Here is a 20,675-nt window from a genome sequence, read left to right as displayed (position 1 = left end):
TAGCACCTAATACAGTATCCAGTGCAGAGTAAGCTGGTGTTTTTCTATTCTATTTAGAATATCCAGATCAGTTCCCGGCATATAATAATGGATCTGTATTCATTTCTCCCCTTCCCCTTGCTGAACTGATGATGAAAAGAGCCTAAATCCTATGTATGACAGTCCCTGAATCCTCCCAGTGTCACAGGACCTGACCATGAAAACCCTCTCCTTCTGCCTCCCAGCTTTATACCTTACCTTTGTTTTTTCTTCTGTTTTTTTGTGTTCCTGCCCTCCCCCCACCACCACCACCTGAGTTCTGAATTAGCTTAGTAGAGGTGGGGACAGACTGACTGATGGACTGGCTGACTGAATGAATTGACTTCCTATGGTCTGGCCTTGGGCTATGTACTTTCCACCTTCAGCCCAGAACCTTGGCTAGAATTACACCTCCACTTAATCCTAAATCTCCAAAGGACTTTGAAAGCAAGAATGAAAGAAAATGGAAGGAGGGACACCAGAGTTGCTCAGCGGTTGAGCGTCTACCTTTGGCTCAGAGAGTGATCCTGGAATGCTGGGATCGAGTCCCACATCAGGCTCTCTACATGGAGCCTGCTTCTCCCTCTGCCTGTGTCTCTGCCTCTCTCTGTCTCTGTCTCTCATGAATAAATAAATAAATCTTAAAAAAAAAAAAGATGATGATGATGATGGAGGAGGAGCCTTAAAAGTATCCCAAGACTCCTTTGGTTCTGATAGAAAATGCATTCCCAAGAATTTAAGTTTCCAGGTGGGTACTATCTTAGACTGTTGTAATGATGAATCTTTTACTTGGCCAGCGAGCAGAATGTTTTCCATTATTTAGCGGAGTTTTCTGGGTTTATACATTTCCTTTGAAAGATACTTAGTGGAGCATTTTTTGTTAGTATGATTTTACCTTCCACGCTGTTTCAGTGACTTGCAGAATGCCAGTCACTCAGATATCACTACTTCATATATAGCCAGAATTCAGGGGAATCCTATGGACTAGAAGGCATCTTATTAAAATTTGGAGAATTGAGTGGTTAAGAACAGTCCAAAAGTACTTTGAAAATGATTTTCAAACCACTGTAACATGTATAAGATCTTATTCAGCCTTTTAAATTTTTTTTTACTCAGCCTTTTTTTAAAAAAATCTGAGGACTAACTAGAAAGCTTAGCAAAGAAATACACTGCTGTGAACAAATTACAGTTTATTAAAGGGTACCAGCAGAGGGGCATCAGGTGGCTCAGTCGGTTGAGCATCTGCCTTCCACTCAGGTCATGATCCCAGGGTCCTGGGAGGGAGCCCCATATAGGGCTCCCTGCTCAGCGGAAAGCCTGCTTCTCCCTCTCCCTCTGCTCCTCCCTCTGCTTGTGTTCTCTCATGCACACTCTCTGTCCAATAAATAAATTCTTAAAAAAATAAAGATGCCAGCAGACATCCTGAAACCAAGAAATTGATCAAATAATAAACCAAAATAAAGACACAGCTGCAGGTATAGCTTGCTTTACACAGTACTTGCTGTTTATCTGTTCTCTCCACAGGTATATTACTGAGAACCTACTGTGTGCACACACCGTCTAGGTACTTAGAATATATCTTTGAACAAGACAAACACAAATCCCTGGCCCTATGGAGTTTACCCTTCTCCTGAAAAGTTAAACTTAACCAAATTCATTTGACTAATAGGAGTTGTGACTTTAAAAAAATCTTTTAGATCTTTTTATATAGTCCATAAGCATAATCATTGGGTGGTGTTCACACCATTGTGTGACATGTGCCTCCCTCAAACCATGTTTGTGACCTCGGCGCATCACCTGTCTGATGTGAAGGGGGGAAAAAGACCTCAAAATCACCAACATTTTAAATCTTATTTCCATATATCCCACTTGCTGTGTGACCCTGAGCCTGAAAAGAATAAAATAGACCAGTATGTGATCACTCCTGAGCTAGTATATGCCAGAGGCATCTGCCTCATACTCCCTTTTTAGCATATATTCTTTGTTTTATCCGAACACTATCAAGCAGATAAAACAAGGTAAGATTAAGCCTTTATATAGATAGATAGATAGATAGATAGATAGATAGATAGATAGATAGATAGATAGATAGATTTTATGTATTTATTCATGAGGGAGAGAGAGAGGCAGAGACACAGGCAGAGGGAAAAGCAGGCTCCATGCAGGTAGTTCGATGTGGGACATGATCCTGAATCACAGAATCACACCCTGAGCCAAAGGCAGATGCTCAACCTCTGAGCCACCCAGACATCCCAAGTAAAGCCTATCAAATTTGGACTAAAAGAATAAGTTATATGTCAGATTTAAGAATAATTGAAGGGATCCCTGGGTGGCGCAGCGGTTTGGCGCCTGCCTTTGGCCCAGGGCGCGATCCTGGAGACCCAGGATCGAATCCCACGTCGGGCTCCCGGTGCATGGAGCCTGCTTCTCCCTCTGCCTGTGTCTCTGCCTCTCTCTCTCTCTGTGACTATCATAAATAAATAAAAATTAAAAAAAAAAGAATAATTGAAAATACAGAGGTTCAGAGGCTTTAGCTTTGTTCTATTAAGTGAGCTGGGTTTTTCTTTTCCTTTTTTTTTTTTTTTTTAATATGCATGGTATATGTATACAGATGGCCCTTGCACAATGTGGGGGTTAGGGACACTGACCCCAGTGCAGTTGAAAATCCACATACAACTTTCTACTTCCCAAAACCTTAACTACTAATAGCCTTGTTGACCAGGAGCCTTACTAATAACAGCACATATTTTGTATATTATATATATTAAACAGTATATTCCTATGATAAAGTAAGCTAGAGAAAAGAAAATGTTAAGAAATTATGAGGAAGAGGGACACCTGGGTGGCTCAGCGGTTTAGCACCTGCCTTCAGCCCAGGGCGTGGTCCTAGAGTCCCAGGATCGTCCCACATCGGGCTCCCTGCGTGGAGCCTGCTTCTCCCTCTACCTATGTCTTTGCCCCTCTCTCTGTGTCTCTCATGAATAAATAAAATCTTAAAAAAAAAAATTATGAGGAAGAGAAAATACATTTAAGTATTGTATGTATATTGGGGGGGGGATCCATGTGTAAGTGGACCTATGCAGTTCAAACCCATGTTGTTCAAAGCCAATTGTATTTTTTTTAATTTGTTGATGTATTTTCAGATTTAGAAAAAAGTTCTAAGAACAAAGAATTCCCATATTCTGTTCCCCAAGTTCCCCCAAATATGCGTATTTTATAATATTTACATAATCCTTCTTTATCATGTTAACTTTTTTCTGATTCATTTGAAAGCTGTAAACAATGTTGGCAATCTCAGAATACTTCAACATGTATTTTTCTTTTTTTTTTTTTTTAAGATTTTATTTATTTATTCATGAGAGACACAGAGAGGCAGACACACAGACAGAGGGAGAAGCAGGCTCCCTGTGAGGAGCCAGATGTGGGACTCAATCCCTGGACCCAGGATCTCGACCTGAGCCGAAGGCAGATGCTCAACCACCTAGGGGCCCTTCAACATAAATTTCTTTAAAATGTTCTCTTACATAGCCAGAGTGCAGTTACCAAAATCAGGAATTAACATTGATTCAATACTATCACCTACAGAATTTATTCAGATTTCATCTGTACCCCAATAATGTCCTTTATGGTGAAAGGAAAGTTTCAGGTTACATGTCACGTTTATCAGTCTCTTTAATTTGAAACAGTTACGCAAGATTTCAGGCCGATTATCTTATAGATGGTGAGGGATGTTGTATGAGGGGTTTGTCCACTGTTTCTTCATAAGTTATGCACTTTTGCCAAGACCACAGAAGAGATGTTTTTCTTGGTGCATCCTGTAAGGAGTTACATAACAATCTGCCTGATTACTGATAAAGTCAATATTGATCAATCGGTTAGGGTGGTATCAGTTGTGTATATCTTTTGCAGGTTTAAATTATTTCAGAATTTAAGTTTTAAGTGTCTAGAACTAAGCTAATTAGCTGTCTATGTAATTGCTCAGTAGGAGAGGTCATTAAAACCTGCTTGGCACATGAGATGCATGATGTAGAGTTAGCATGTATATAGTGTATATAATCCTCTAAGTGCTTTAAACCATTGGTTCCCAGATAGTTTAACCATCCCCCCTACTGCTTGATTCATTTGAAATAATTCCTTGAATTTAGATAGTATAGGAATAAACTTCAGCCCAGACCTGTCAGAATTATTGCTAAATAGTAGAGACCAGATTCATAAAGCAGTTTTGTAAGGGAAACAGGAAGCTGATTCAATTTTCTAATCCAAAGAAAATGCAGAAGAGGTCATTTAAAATCATTATTTTTTTTTTAAATTTTATTTATTTATTCATGAGAGACCAGAGAGAGGCAGGCTCCCTGCAGGGAGCCAGATGTGGGACTCAATCCCAGGACCCCAGGATCATGCCCTGAGCCATCCACTGAGCCCCACTTAAAATCACTATTGAGGGATCCCTGGGTGGCGCAGCGGTTTGGCGCCTGCCTTTGGCCCAGGGCACGATCCTGGAGACCCGGGATCGAATCCCACGTCGGGCTCCCGGTGCATGGAGCCTGCTTCTCCCTCTGCCTGTGTCTCTGCCTCTCTCTCTCATTCTGTGTGACTATCATAAATAAAAATTAAAAAAAAATTAAAAAAAAAATCACTATTGATAATGCTTAATTTTCAAGGACCTATTTTTGAAAGATCTTTAGAAATGAGGGGAATTTTTTTATGGAAAAACAAAAGGTTTCTAGACATTTTGATCATTCTCCTTTAATAAAATCTGGTTTTGTTTCATAATACAAATAGAAGCCTGACACCATACTTCCAGCTTAGCTTTTAAAATTACTTTGTAAAGAGAAACTTATAGGAAATCTAGAATTATCAAAGTAAAAAAGTAATTTTATCAGATTGTATTGAAGTCAGTACTTGGTTTTTAACAATTTAAATTATTCTTCTTCCCACTGGATAGGTGGTTCTCTTGTGCTTTTTTTTAGTCACACATTAATATGGGAGATCCTCACAGAAAAGAATGTTAATGGGTTTCAGATAACACTAGTATCATAATTACCAAAGATTGCATCTCTGTTAGGTCAGTAACCCAGTGTAAAATATTTTGGAGCTTTCCTTTGTATTGCAAGCTGGCAAGTCTTTCATACATTTGTTGATTTAAGAGTAGGCTAAAGTAAAATGGCATCAGAAACCTCGTCTTTGGGGCAGCCCAGGTAGCTCAGCAGTTTATCGCCGCCTTCATCCCAGGGCCTGATCCTGGAGACCCAGGATCGTGTCCCATGTCGGGCTCCCTGCATGGAGCCTGCTTCTCCGTCTGCCTGTGTGTCTGCTGTGAATAAATAAATAAAATCTTAAAAAAAAAAAAAAAAAAAAAACTCTTTGGGATCAAACCACAGAGCACACACAAACATACACAGTCTGTGCCTGAGACAAGGAAAGAATTAAAGGTGATTGCTTAGGTGACGGACAGTGGCTTCTATAGGTAAGATATTAAGTTCCCCTGAAGACAGCGGAGAAGTGTGTGTGTGGGTGGGTGTTTGGACAAGGGGGTAGAGTCCTAACTCTTTAACGCAAGGGCCACTTCTTAGAGGATTAGAGGAAAGAGCTTATTTCCTGGCTATGTAGAACAGGATATTGTACTTGGGTTTGTCTGGCTGTGAAAAAACCTGAGGAGCTACACGGCATATAGGATGATGACAGTCCTCACCCGCTGTGGTTGATGGTGGTGCTAATTATAATATTACAGTAGCTAGCACTCATTAAGTACTTATTACATGCGAGGACCTCCTATGAGCACTTAACATGAATTTATTGATTATTGAGTCCTCACTACCCCCACAATACTGGTGCTGATCTAGCCCCTACTTTGCAAACTTAGGAAGGTAAGCACTCAGGTCAACTTGGTCAGGGCCCCATGGGCAGGCTTGTCTGCCCTGTCCATGTCCCCTTTACGGTCACACTGTATCACCTCCCCACAGACAGCTCAGTTGTAGAGTTAGAAATGCAGGATGCACACATTCAATTGACCACAGGGACAGACAGGAAATACACAGAGATGAAACATCCCCAGGCTTCCGGCTGTGGCCTTACTGTTGGCTTCACTGCCTCACCTAGTGCACTGGTATCATCTCCTTGGTTTGGTCCCCTCCCATTGGGCATCCTCTCCACTGCTGCCTTGTACCTCTCATCATGTCACACTCCTGTTTTAAATCCTTCCATTGTATTTCAGGAAAAAGCTTTTCATCCCAGTTAGCCTCTGATCCCAAACTCTGATTGTGTTAAGATCACTGTTAGAACTTGGTAAGAATGAGTAATGCCAGGCCCCAGCCTAGACCCACTGAAACAAGCTCCCTGGAGGTGAACTCTGGGGAAATGCGCCAAATGCATCATGTCAGCCAGGTTTGGGTCCCCTCCCGCTGATGTAGTAAAGTTCATCTCTCTGCCGCACTGGACTGTACACTGAGAGGGACCTCAGCTTTATCTAGCAGCCTACCTGGCATCTAACCATCATATATATGCAGGACTATCTTATGAGGCAAGTTTTTCTTTCATGGGACGATTTATGAGGATTGCTTAAAGCAGGCCTCATCTAAGCCAAGGAGTGGTTGATTTCTGGTAAAGACTACAGAGTCACAACCACCTCTTCTCACCTTCCTGTTAACCTTTTTGTGTCTGTCTCCCAAGGTAGTGTGAACCTTTGAGCCAGCGTGGCAAATGACTGGGCATAGGTATAGATATTTGCTCATTTATCGAGCATAGTATCCAGGGATTTGCCAATAGAGTAGTTACTTGGTCATTGTTGGCTAATTGTGTGGGAGAGGAATAAATGCAATGGTGGTCTCAAAGTTACTGGCAGATGTTTGCATCACAAACCCTGCCTTGGTGAAGAATCAAATAGCTACTCATATAACAAGGGTCAGGGTTATCCTCTGCTTTGGTGATGAAATAGAGCTCATGCTACCCAATAGCAGTTTACAGAAAATGCTGGGAGAAGTCCAGCTGCACAAGATGGTGTTCCCAGGAGAAGAGAGCAAGGGCTTTGTTAAGGCCAGCAGATAGCTGTGGGGAGTCTTCAACAATGCCAAACCTTTAACCTTTTATGAAGCACGCATGTCACACAGGCCCAGGATTATGGCACTCTCTCAAATCTTGTTTAACAAAGTGTGTGGTTTCAGGCTTTCACACCATCTCAAAGCCAAAGACAACAGTGTTCTGCTAACTTGTTGCCATCCTTGGCATTCTTTCCCTGCACGTCCCTGCCGGGTGCTGCCATTTGTGTGCTTTACACTACCATTAATCAACACCATGAACTGTCAGGAGAGCCTCTGGTCGTTTGCCAGGCCACTGTCTGAGCCACTACCTGCCTCTGTTCAGAAAGCAGAGACCACTTCCCCCAAGAGCAGGCTGGCCATGCTGAGCAGCAGCTTCCAAGGATGGTACCTCTCAGCACACCTGCTCAGTGGCTGCTTTACTGTAAGCTGCCAACCCTTCAGAGTCGTCATAACTCTCCTACTTATCAGGACAATTATGTGGGGACTGACTCTCAACTCTAGCAATGTATTTACACCCTACTTATACTAGTATGGTTCTTTAGAATTGATTTGACTCTAGCAGTTAGTGATGCTTGGTAAAAGTGATTTGTTCAGATTTTTTTTTCAGTTTCTGAAACACCCGTTAAAAAAGGGGAAAGTACATTTATTGAGCACCTAAAACATGCCAGGAACTTCCACAGGTGTGCTGTCCTTTGTTTCACAGTCATCCCCAGAGGGTTGCTTATGTAGCTAATGCCCATTTCACGGATGAGGAACCTGAGGCAAAGATCCCAGTGCTTCCCCACTACGGTGCAGAGACGGATGAGGGCAGGATCCCACCTAGGTCTTCAGGGTTCTTTCTGTGTCCTACCAAAGCATGTCACTTTCTTCAACATTGGTCTATGGTCATTGTACAGAGACCTTTATGCCTCATCAATTATTAGCCCTAAGGAATGGAACAGCATTTCATGGATGTGACCCTGGGCCTCTTGGTTATATGTGACCGTGGCCAGCTGAGAGCACTGTGCCATATGTTACATGTGTTGGTTTCTCCAGCTTTGTAAAAGAAGATAAGAATAGCTGCCCTTTTTGAGTTTCTTTCTCTGCTGGATGCTCTCAGGCACTACATGCCTTTATCTCAACCCTCCTGACAGTGCCACAGAGCAGGTACAGATAAGAAAACTGAGGCTGGGATCCCTGGGTGGCGCAGCGGTTTGGCGCTTGCCTTTGGCCCAGGGCGCGGTCCTAGAGACCCAGGATCGAATCCCACATCGGGCTCCCGGTGCATGGAGCCTGCTTCTCCCTCTGCCTGTGTCTCTGCCTCTCTCTCTCTCTCTCTCTCTCTGCCTCTCTCTCTCTCTCTCTCTCTGTGACTATCATAAATAAAAAATTAAAAAAAAAAAAAAGAAAACTGAGGCTGAGACAGGGAAAGTGACTGGTAAATTTAAGTGGCAATTCAGGATGTAAGGCCTGGTTTCTGCTGGCCTGCTTCCATGTTTTACTTGCCCACATCTCAGCGTGAACCTTTGTCAATAGCTACTGTTTGAAATGGGCAATTGTCTGGAGTGGGTTCAGAAAAGGTTTTAACAGGCACCTGGGTGGTGCAATTCAGCGTCTGACTCTTGGTTTTGGCTCGCGTCATGATCTCAGATCATGAGATTGAGCCACATGTTGGGCTCTGGGCTCAGTGCAGAGGCAGCTTGAGGTTCATTCTCTCCCTCCCCTGTGCACATGTGCACGCTCACTGTCCTAAAACTTTAGATAAGTGGGGGGTTAACAATTTGTAGACTCCAACACATGGGTGGTTTTATCCTATCGGGTAAGTGAATTTTTTGTAATCCTGTTTAAATAAGTATTATATAATGTGGTTTATCTGTCTTTTCCCCCCAGATCGGCCATGGATTTGGAACATTCCTTATACCAAAGCACCAGATACACATGGGAACATGTGGGTTCCCTCCTGAGAATCTTAAAACATTGAAATTTAGGTGTAAGACATCATGCCCCAAGTATTATATTCTTATTTGTACTGGATGTTCACCCTTACAGTTTCATCTACACCCCTAACAAAACTCTGCATAGGTCGCTCTTGTGAACTTGGATGTTCCTTTTACTTTGGTCATTAACAGTGTCACTAAAAAATATATTTTCTTAGTTCACCTTTTTAAGCTTTGGAATGAAAGCTATCCGATTTGATAATGTTAAGAGAATATAATAGCCATAAAATCATTCTCACAGTGATGTGGAATCTCACGATGGTGTCTGCTCTTCCAAAGTGAAGATTGTGTGTATGTGCCCCATCAGGAGAGGTGCTCTTCAACTGAACCTTGTCAGAGAAGGTTTGCTCCCCACCCAGCCCTCTGAGCATGTCTCGGGGTTGCTGGCCGTGAGTGTGCAGGTGTTCCTAGCCTCTGTCACTGCAGGGTCGGTGTGGCTACCCTTCAGACACACCCAATCCCACTGCCTCTCATTGTCCTGCAGCTTCATGAGACTTTTCATCCTGGTGCCGTGCTGGCTGCCTCTCTGCTTACAGGTGGGTCCCACTGGACCGGGCCACTTGCCAGTTGCTCACCCATTTCCAAGTGGATGGGTGTCTCTTTCATCCCTGTGAATTTCCAGAAAAGACAGCTCACAGAACCATAGAAAAGCACAAGTATTTTACTTGGAAGAAACCCTGAGAAGTGACCTAATTTGCTGCCTTCAGTTCACAAGTAAGGAAACGGAGTCCTCCAAAGGTTCAGGATGTCAGAGCTATGAGTGTCTCCACTTTATGTATGTACGTCCTTCATACTTAGCAATCAAGTTCTCCTAAAATGTCGACTTTTCTACATGAGGCTGATTTCCAGTTTGTCTCCAGCCTCTTGATCTTACAACTTCAAAGAGTGTTGGATATTAATTTTGAAAGATTTTTGAAGATAACTTTTCAGACTGTTCCTCAGAGGCCTGTGATTTTCACCTTAGGACCTGGCAGGGCAGGGGCCCTGTCAGAAGTCTGGAAAGGCAGCTGCGGGTCTTCCACCCTCCTCCTGTCCCAGACCTAGTCTGTATTTTGGGATCCTGTAAAGGATATTATCTGGGATTGAGTATGTGTGTGTGCACGCATACACACTGCTTTGAAAATTTGAGAAACCACTGAATTATTCATCTTACCTGTGTAATGAACCTGGGTAAACTAAGGCTGAAACCTTTTCTGACCCTGCCTTCTACTTCCCAGAACCTGTAAATCCTCTGTCATATGAGCCAGGAAGGCAGTGGGAAGGTGGTGCCCAGGGCTGGCCCAGAGGAGGTGCCCGGCAGTCTGTGTCTCCAAAGGCCTGACAGCAGACCCCAGATTCTCACCAGCATGCTGATCCCATCCTGGGCAGGGGTAGGGCAGCATCAAGCAAGCGTCTCAGCAATGTGACCGTGACTGGGCTCTGCAGGATGGGTTCACCTAATCTGGGGGACACCAGCAGATGGACAACAGTCACTGGGTGGAGCCGCTCACATGGGCACATTGCTCATCTTATCCACATCACTCCGAAGTGGGTTGGAGCTCAAAGCCAAAGTCAGACTGCCAGTTTGACTCACGACTCTGCTGCTTAGGGCTGTGCGACCTCAACTGTGTTACTTCCCTGTGCTTTGGTCCCCTCAACTGTAAAATGGGGGTGGTGGCAAGACTCCTTGCAGAGGTCTCTCCAGAGTGGTGAGTGAATGTGTGAAGATGCTCAGAGCTTGCCCTGCATGAGAACTGTACGCTGCTTGCTCTGGCCCCTGCTATAGCTGATCCATTACGATTATCCTCATTTCCTGAGAAGGAAATCTGGATGCAGAAAGGTAAAGTGCTTGTGCAAGGTCATGCTTCTAGAAAGTGCTCTCACTGTGTTTGAACCCAGGTCTGGCAGCATCTAAGCAAGGCCTGTTTGCTGCCAGGTGGCCCAAGCTCCCAGGCAGTGTGGTATCTGAGAGGGGCAGTTTTACCCCCCAGTGTGCAGTAGACAGATGCTTATGTAGACTACAGAATCGGGCTTGGGTGTTACAGCACTGTCAGATTACAGTCACAGCTTTTAAATGCTCATTTTCTGTACTCCTCACAGACCAGCCTTGGTCCATGGACCATACTTTAGCATTCCCCCACACCCAGTGGGGACCCAAAAAGGCCCCCATAATAACTTACCTGGAAGCAGACAAGTTCTGTAGAAGGGGTGGAGAGGGGTACCAAGGTACTGCTAGGGGAAGCCATGCTCAAGGGTTATGCACTCAGTGATGTCCAGGCTCATCTGCTAACAGCAGCCTCCTGTGCCCCTTACCCTGGTCTGCATGGCTCAGGGGTTTAGTGCCTGCCTTCGGCCCCCAGGGCATGATCCTAGAGTCCCAGGATCAAGTCCCACATTGGGCTCCCTGCATTGAGCCTGCTTCTCTTTCTGCCTGTGTTTCTGCGCCTCTCTCTCTCTCTCTCTCTCTCTCTCTCAAATAAATAAACATTCTTTAAAAAGAAAAAACCATGCCCCGAGAATAATCAACATGAGAACACAAAAAGTAAGCAGATCTACCCCATCTGGTCTTTAAAAAAAAAAAAAAAAAGGGACTGAATTACCCAAAGTGCTATTAAAAAAAAAAAAAAATCAAGCATTCCTGTTAATGTTTGAGGAAATTGCTTCCATTCTCAAACCCCATTCTCAGGTTGGGGTTTATGTTATTTCTCCCTGACTCAAGAAACACTCGCTCCTTGTGTCTATAGGTAGCTGCTGCCGCCCTTTATCCTCCCCCCACCCCTTTTAGATCTGGAAACACCGTCCAGGACTACCTGCTGACGGCAAACATCCACATCAAGGGTACCTGGGTGGCTCAAGTTAAGCAGCTGCCTTCAGCTCAGGCCCTGGGATGGAGCCTGAGTTGGGCTCCCTGCTCGGCACGAAGTCTGCTTCTCCCTCTGCCAGGCTCCCCCTACTTGTGTTCTTTCTCTCCCTGTCAAATCATCTTTTTAAAAAAATCCACATCAGAATTCAACTTCCTGCTTCTTCATAAACTTCTAATACAGGAGACTTCACGGCTGATGGAGTATCTCTGCATATGGACAAAAAGAACTGCCTTTTTGTAATAAGTTTTCTCTTGATCTTTAGAAAGCTTACCTAACGTTTTTTTACAGAGATGGACACATGGCCAGAAGTCTAAATAAGATTTTCATACTAGAAGATGCATTTCAACAGAATATTCTGAATGAGCATTTAAGAGACGTAAAAGATTTTTAAGGCAGAAAATTGTCCCTTCACATAGCAACTTAAGTCACTTGGCAGGAAGATTCGATGTCCCCTCCATCTCTCACATTCTCTTATGAAGAGAGGAATGGTCTTCCACCAGCTGCTTTTTGTGGGGTGAAGGAGAGAGAGGATTTTTAATTCTTTGATTCATTTATTTTAGAGAAACTTAAGCACTTGACTCCCTACTGAGCACAGAGCCTGATGCAGGGCTCCATCTCTGACCACAATCACAACCTGAGCTGAAACCAAGAGTCGGACACTTAATATGACTAGGCCACCCAGGCACCCTTAAATTATTTTTTATCACACTTCTGGGAAAGGCTGCCTGGTTTTAACTATAGTTGATGCAAATTGGCCTTAAAATTCACTGATTCGGGAGGCTGTATTTTTCCACATAATAGCCAGTGTTTCCTGAGCTCTTCCTACATCTCCAGCTCCTATGCTTAAGTGCTTTACATTTAATCCTCACATTGGCCTTCTGTTAAACATCCATAAGGTTCCATAGTGACCGTGAGCCCACCTTTGTTTCCTGGATTCTTGTGTAGAAGTTAAACAGTTCCTAATAGTAAGTTACTAATATGTGACTCCCAATGCATATGGTTTCTGCATCCAGTTTGGCACGCTGAAAATAATCTTGGATTTCACTTTGTTGCAGCTGTTTTCCACATAAATTACTCTCTAGGTAAATGCCTTATTAGTCTGCGGTGAAACCATTTTTGGATTATCTAGATGTTTGATTCAAATCTTAGGACGTTTTACTTTCTCATAACTGAAGAATCAGAGCTGTAACCAAACCCTTCCTTGAAAATCCTTGCTTTTGACAAATACCTCAAAGAAAAATGTTAGAAAGGCATTCTTTATTTACATCCATAAAATACAGTAATTGTATTGATAGATGAATGTAGATGAATGATGTTCATTATAATGACAAAGTATGACTGCAAAAGTGCAGGAACTCAATGACAAATAGCTTAAATATTGTGTAGGATTAAATATAAAATTCTGTTGATAATGTGCTATCTTTACATGTATGCATAGATCCTATTATGATAAAATTAACAAATTTTCCAAGTTTAGGAACCCACTTTTTTCCAAGCAATATCCTGGATGAAAAAGTACTACAAACAAAACTACAATTTCTTACTGCATTTTTAGCAGCTAGTAAGTTACAGGTCTTGGGTGGCTCTTACAGGTCTTAAGGGTAATGTGCAGCTATTTGCTCCTGGGAAATGCCAGCAGTGCCCACAACTAGTGCCCAGTGTGAAGGCAGGTGACCATCTGAGCCCAGACTCTCTACTGGTCCCTGAGTAATAACATTGACCAGCAAGTACAGAGCACTTCATGTGTGCCAGATACTGTTTATGTATTAACCAAATCTTCATCATAACCCAATGCTCTTAGCCACTTTATAAATGGGGAAATGAAGGTTGTTTGTCCGAAGTCACACGCTGGCAAGGGGCAGTACTGGGAATCGAACCCAGGCAGCACATGTGGCAGATGTTCCCAGGCTCCAGCAGGCCTCATATACAGGATATGTAATGATAGCTACAAAACCAGGTACACATTCATCCCCTGTAACAGCAAATCATGTTTGGCATGCCCAAACCAGCTATGCATGCACAAAATCAACCACCAAATGCTGCATTTGTATGTGGGTCTGAGTCACTGGGTGATTAAAGCCCGAACCTGACCATGAAACTGGTTCCTCTCAAGTGAGAGCATGGAGAGCTAAAAGCATGGCCACATTAAGAATGTTCTCTTAACTTCCCTGACTGAAACCTGCTGTTCCCACAGACTTGATCTAAAGATTTTATTTTGTATTTATTCATGAGAGACACAGAGGGAGAAGAGGCTCCATGCAGGGAGCCTGATGTGGGACTCAATCCCGGGACTCCAGGATCACGCCCTGGGCTGAAGGCCGTGCTAAAGCACTGAGCCACCCAGGCCACCCACAAAGACTTTATCTAAAACTGCAGAAGGGATTATGCCAAGTGTCAAAAGAGAAGGTAGCATAGAAAATGCTGGGGGGAGGAGGATATGAGGCAGCTCATGAGATGAAAGAAGATTGTCTAGTGCAGTAACGTAAGGAGGGGTAGCAGGCAGACACGGAGACCACGCAATGCTAAAGGCCACATCCGTACTTCAGAGTTCTCAGCAAGTCCATCTCAATGGATAATTGAATTGCTGTATCTCAAGTGCTTCCTGTGCTCTTAGGCCTACCAGAAGCCCTCTGAAACTAGTCTAACCAACCCTAATCAGTCTAAGGCACTGTTCCTTGGTCCCTGTGTAGCAAAGTTCTCAGAGCACTCCACTCTCAATAAGAACTGGAGTCTTTGATACACATAAAGAAGGGAAAGGCAAGGGAAAAATTGCAGCCATAGGGAATCTATTACAGGTATAATCAACCATATGTAATTATACGCATCACAGCATGGGGCAGACGATACCTCATCTGATAGGAAGGGTAAAATAAAATTCAAGGTCCTAACTAGCAAGTTTTCCCTTCCAGCCCCAAGGGCACAGTTGATGCCACTGCGCATGCCCTCGGTAGCTCTTCGCTCACAGGTGCTTTAGAAATTAACATGGTAGCTGAATGCAGATTTTGTTTTCTTCAGATAATTGACATTACTAAAGTTTAAAGGCCCTAAATATTTGTTATTCTGTACTTTATCAATATTTTTATGAAAGAATGCATTAGGATGCTTTTATAGCTACAGAAGCCAGATTAATTAGGCTTAAACAGCAAAAGACTTTAACGGAGTCTAGCAAATGCTGGAGCCAGATGATTGTAATGTAACAGTCTCTCTCCAGATCTGGAATATCTGCTTTCAGGAATATGGAGATCATTCTCAAGCAAGCTTTCTCCACCTGGAAGCTGAAATACCCCCACACCCTTTCTCATCCCAGGATCCCACATTATTTCCAGGTAGTTATTTAAAAAAAAAAAAAAATTTTTTTTCCCAATAGTTACAGCGAAAGTGCCCAGATACACTGGATGGGCCAGGTTGGGTCACATGTCCATCCCTGGTGCAAGCATGCCAGGTTAAGGGACTGCCCCTGGCGAGGGGTGCAGTTGTGGAGCTCACCAAAGACCAGTGGAAAATGCCTGATGGGCACTCCAGAGCAGGAAGTCTCTCTAGGTGAGGCACCAATAGCGTGCGTGCTAGGGGAACCTTTTAATGCCTCATCCTTCAATAGTGTGTGCAAGTGTGCAGATTTTATTTAAAAGGAAAAGTTAAAGAAGGAAAAATTTTAAGTCCAAGTTTCTCATAAATTTGCATAAATAAATCCTTGTAACCTGAGTTTTCTAAAAACTGCCGGTCAACATTTTAATAAATCATGAAATCAATTTAGGGAGTCAGGGCCAGCAGTTTTCAATGAAATCTAGTAGAAAATCTGAAAATATCTGTAGCACCAAGTGAAGTAATTTTTTCAATTTACACATTTATGAGTGCCTTCAGGGTAACAACATAAAATGTATTCTTTCCCCGGTTTGTTAGTTCTACCTCACTGAGTGGAGACAGTTCTGTGGATAAGGGCTTGAGGTTGACAAGCCTGAACCGTGACTCAGCTCCAAGCCACTCAGGACTCAGAATTGTCTGATCCTAGCTCTGTGCCATCCCCACCATGAGACCTTAGGCAAGTCACGTGATGCCTTTAAGTCTTCATTTTCTCATTTGTTAAGTGGGGCCTAATACCTATCCTTCCTGCCTCGTACAGTTGTTCTAGGAATCAAATGAAAGGGTGCTTTTAAACGTTGGCAAGAATTCCATAAATCTAAGTTGTAATGACTCTCATTCTCAAAAGTGCTTGGGATTGGCAGTCACCCTCTGGGGCACTCAGGATGGTAATTCAAATGCAGAAAATCAAGCCCACACCTTTGGAAAATTTAGCATTTTTCTACAAATATTGCTTCTAATTAACTAGATACAAGTTACTTCTGGAAGATAGGTAGATTTGAGCCCTGGCAGCAGCAGGGGACTCCGTTCACAAGGAAATCTGCCTCCCTGGACCATCTCTCAGACATTCTAAAGAACTCCGTAGAACTGACGTGCAGACCTCCAGTCCTCTAAGTACCAGATCCACATTGCCTGCTGCCTGTTGGGTAAGACTGCGGAATCCTTGCTAATGTGACCCCAAAGGGTGAGTTGACACTTCATCCCTGGAGGAAGTCCATTTTACAAATAAAAAATAAAAAATAAAAAAAAACAGGCTGCAGGAGGTATGGGAACCTGCCTAAGGTTGCATTCTTGAAGATCACACTAGCAAGCTCCTGCCTCCTGAACTCCTCTGCTACCAGAACAGGCTCAAGAGATGAGCATCTCTAATTGTGCTGAGATGGGCAAAATCTGCCTTTAGGTAGGAGAGTGGTCTCATTGAGCCGCTCAACACCTTTCTACCGACAGCCTGAGCCCTGGTTCCTCACCATTATTCTCTTCTCTGGCGTCTGGGTCACACTTGGCAGTGGATGGCCTCTCTCCCTGGTCTCTAATTCCTATTCATGGAGTGGCACCCTGGCCCCCGTTCAAAGTGTAGAACTAGGTGGCCTTAAAAATAAGTTCAGGAGTGAGGAGAGGGGATTGGCTGCATGCGGGAATTTTGGGGGCAATAGAATGTTTCTGTCACGATTACAAAACCCCTTGAGTTGATACACCAAATTGGTTAACTTTTCTTGTAAATTATAGCTCTAAGTTGATTTTTTAAAACTCAAAGAATGCACAGTTCAGCTACCCCCTCATTGTGTGTAAATTTTACATTAAAAGAAGAAAACTAAATTGTTGAATTCTAGTTAATTATACATACGACCGAAGTAAGTTTAGGGAGAAGCAGTAACGGCTGCGGTTTATTCTGAATTGCATGGAAATAAGGTGTATCATTGGATAGAGTTATAGTGAAGTATAGGAAAACTTTACAATCCAGGCCACCACTTTAAAATTATTTTACCTTTGGTGTGTATGTTTGAAAATTTCATTTTATAATGTGGGAGAAACCAAATAACTTTAGGTTTCTGGCTGGGTCAAAGAGCTCCAGTTGAACCAACTCTTTCACAAATAAAAAATATAAGCTCTGGGAGAAAAGTCTTTAAAAACCAGCTACCGGAAGCAGGCAAAAACTGAACGGGAGTCGTCAACTGGAAGGAAGGCACCACATGAGGGGAGTTTCCTGATTTTGTTTCTGTGTCACCACTTTGGGCCTGAGGTCAGGTCTCCATCAGCACCATGAAACCTCCAGTGGAAATCTTTCTCGGCTTACTGGCTAGAAGATTGAGTACAGGGTTTGGAGCAGCCATGGTGTCTGAGCATGAAGGAACAGAATTCAGTTTCTACAACACATCATAAATTATGTATCAGTTACACATTTAGGATATAATCCAAAATTACCCAATATACAAATAAAGAGAAAGACATGGCTTGTTCTCAAAAGACAAGCAAAGGAAGCCAAAAGAACCTCCAAAGAGTGTTTAATTAAAGCTAATAAAATTGTGTTCAAGAGTATAAAAAAAAATAATAAGATTTTTATTAGAGAGTGACAGAGCACAGGATGGGGAGGGGCAGGAGGAGAAGCAGAGGACCCACTGTGTCCCATTCTGGGACTCTGGGATCATGACCTGAGCCAAAGGCAGTCGTTTAATCAACTGAGCCAGGCAGGTGCTCCCCCCACCAAATTCTTTTCTTTTTTTTAAAGATCTTATTCATGAGAGAGACAGAGAGGAGCAGAGACCTAGGCAGAGGGAGAAGCAGGTTCCCTGTGGGGAGCCCAATGTGGGACTCAATCCCAGGACCCCGGGATCACGCCCTGGCCGAAGGCAGACGCTAACCACTGAGCAACCCAGGCGTCCTAAATTCTTATTTTGAATAGAAAGCAAATCTCAGCAGAGTAGTAAAAATTCTTTTTAAAGAATTGAATGGCAATTTTAGAACTGAAAAATCTAATGCCTATGTATTCGGGGTGGGGTGTGGACAGTTTCTCCCTCCTCTGTGTGCCTCCTGTACTCTCATGTGACCACCACACTCAACACACTTCTGGTCACCAGATGTGTGGGGTTTTTTGCCATGGCAAGCAATCCTGAGACCCCAGCTGGGTGTCCTACAATTTACATTAACACAATCTGCCTGGAGATCGCGTCAGATCCCACAGGTAAAGGTCTCTCAAGACCTAGCCCCCCCACACACCCCCGGCCTTCAGGTGCCAGTTACAAGTCCAGGTTATCACCTGTGCTTCTGACCCATCTGCTATAAATCCGAGGTTCCCATTACCCCTCAGGTTTGATTAATTTCCTGGAGCAGCTCACAGAGCTCGGGGGAAACATGACCAGTTGGTTAAAGCAATGATACAGACGAGTGACCAGGCAAAGAAATACGTGGGGTGAGGTCTGGGAGGGTCCTGAGCATAGGAGCATCTGTCCCCGTGAGTTAGAGTGCATAACCCTTCCAGTGTGCATGTGTTCACCAACCTGGAAGCTCCTCAAATCCTGCACTTTTGAGGTTTAATGGAGGCTTCCTCACAGAGGCATGATCAATCATAAATTCCGTTTCCAGCCTCCTCCCCTCTCTGGAGAATGAGGAGAAGGGGCTGAAAATTTCAAGTTTCTAATCATAGTTGGGTCTTTCTGGTAACCAGCCCCAATCCAGGAACCGCCCCTCTGCCCCTCAACCCCAGAGTCACTCCTGTAGAACATAAGGTGTTCCTAGTACTGTTACCACTTAGGAATTTACAAGGGTTTCAAGAGCTCTGTATCAGGAACTGGGGGCATGAACCAATATGTGTATTTTCTACTATCTCACAATCTGAAATTAAAAGGCTTCAGTAGATGGGCTTAGTAGCAGACCGGAGATGACTGAGGAGTCAGAGAACTTGAAGGTAAACAGATAGAAATGATCCAATCCAAAACACTAAACACTGGGGATGGGGTGGGAATTCAAGGTTTAACATCTGTGTGATTGGGTAACAACCTGGGTAGCTCCGCGGTTCAGTGTCTGCCTTTGGCTCAAAGTGTGATCCCAGGATCCAGGATCGAGTCCCACATCAGGCTCCCTGCATGGAGCCTGCTTCTCCCTCTCCCTGTGTCTCTGCCTCTCTCTGTCTCATGAATAGATAAATCTTTAAAAAAAAGAAAACTGCGATTGACCTCCTAGGAGATGAGTAAGTATGGGGCAGAAAAAATATTTAAAGAAATAATGGCTAAAAATGTGGTGAGACATAAATTTACAGATATAAGCAGCTCAGTGAATAAGCGACAGGGTAACACAAAGAAAACCCCACTGGGTGCCTCCTAGTCAAACTCCTGATGACCAAACTTAAAGACAAAAATCTTGAAAACAGCTAGAGGGAACAGGAGCAATGATTTGAATGACTGCTGACCTCATCAGAAGACAGCACAAAAGGTCTTTCACATGCAAAGAAGAAAGGTCACCGCAGAAATCTATATCCACTGGAAACATCCTTCAAGAATGAAGATAACCATATTATCAGGTAAAAGAAAACTAAGAGAATTTGCAGATCTGCGCTGCCAGAAATGCTAAAGGAAAGGACATTCTTCATGTTGAAGGAAGAACTTAGCAGAGAGAAGCTCAAATATTCAGGAAGGAAAGAAAGCTATCAGAAGGAGCAAATATCTGCACAGATATAAACGACTTTCTCTTAAGAAATCTATATAGCAGAGGTGGAGATGGGCCAGGCTTTGTGCCTGGTGGGTGTTCACACAGGCTTGGGGTGCTGCAATGGAGCAGGTATTGTCTTTGCCCCGGTGAATGCGCTAGGTGCATGGCTTCCTGTTCTTGGCTGGGGCCTTGCCTGACCCAGCCCTACCATGGCTTCAGCTTTGGTAGAGGCCTCATTGGCTCTGCTATGCTAGCCTGAGGACAGGAAGCTTCTTTAAATCAATGCTGACTGCAGAAACCTAGGGTCACTCCACTGCAGAGGGTGGTTGGAAGCTACAGAAGAATCTAGAAGAGGTGAAGGTGCTGCTGGAAAAGACCACTCGAAAAGGCTAGCTGAAAACTCCAAGATTGGGGATCCCTGGGTGGCGCAGCGGTTTGGCGCCTGCCTTTGGCCCAGGGCGCGATCCTGGAGACTCGGGATCGAATCCCACGTCGGGCTCCCAGCGCATGGAGCCTGCTTCTCCCTCTGCCTATGTCTCTGCCTCTCTCTCTCTCTCTGTGACTATCATAAATAAATAAAAATTAAAAAAAATATTTGAAAACTCCAAGATTGAGACAGAAATTAAGAACATGATGCAGCAGGGATCCCTGGGTGGCGCAGCGGTTTGGCGCCTGCCTTTGGCCCAGGGCGCGATCCTGGAGACCCGGGATCGAGTCCCACGTCGGGCTCCCGGTGCATGGAGCCTGCTTCTCCCTCTGCCTGTGTCTCTGCCTCTCTCTCTCTCTGTGTGTGACTATCA

At 43.8% G+C, this 20,675-nt stretch overlaps 1 protein-coding gene and 1 pseudogene across 3 annotated transcripts in view; both read left to right on the top strand.

Moving 5' to 3' along the window:
* The window catches only part of TDP1 (tyrosyl-DNA phosphodiesterase 1), a 94,912-nt gene extending 74,485 nt beyond the window's left edge, over positions 1–20,427 (top strand). For all 3 annotated transcript variants that reach the window (XM_055304316.1, XM_055304317.1, XM_055304318.1), the window contains exon 16: positions 8,925–20,427. In XM_055304316.1, the coding sequence (XP_055160291.1) occupies positions 8,925–8,998 (74 nt within the window). In that variant the 3' untranslated portion in view covers positions 8,999–20,427. The remainder of the gene's footprint in view (positions 1–8,924) is intronic.
* Positions 1,716–1,825, top strand: LOC129496499 (small nucleolar RNA U13; annotated as a pseudogene).
* Positions 20,428–20,675: the final 248 nt, after the last annotated feature.

Source organism: Nyctereutes procyonoides, unplaced genomic scaffold, assembly GCF_905146905.1.
Source record: "Nyctereutes procyonoides isolate TBG_1078 unplaced genomic scaffold, NYPRO_anot_genome, whole genome shotgun sequence".
Taxonomy (NCBI): Eukaryota; Metazoa; Chordata; class Mammalia; order Carnivora; family Canidae; genus Nyctereutes; species Nyctereutes procyonoides.
Note: the sequence above shows the minus strand (reverse complement) of the source record. Positions and strands in the feature narration are given on the sequence as shown.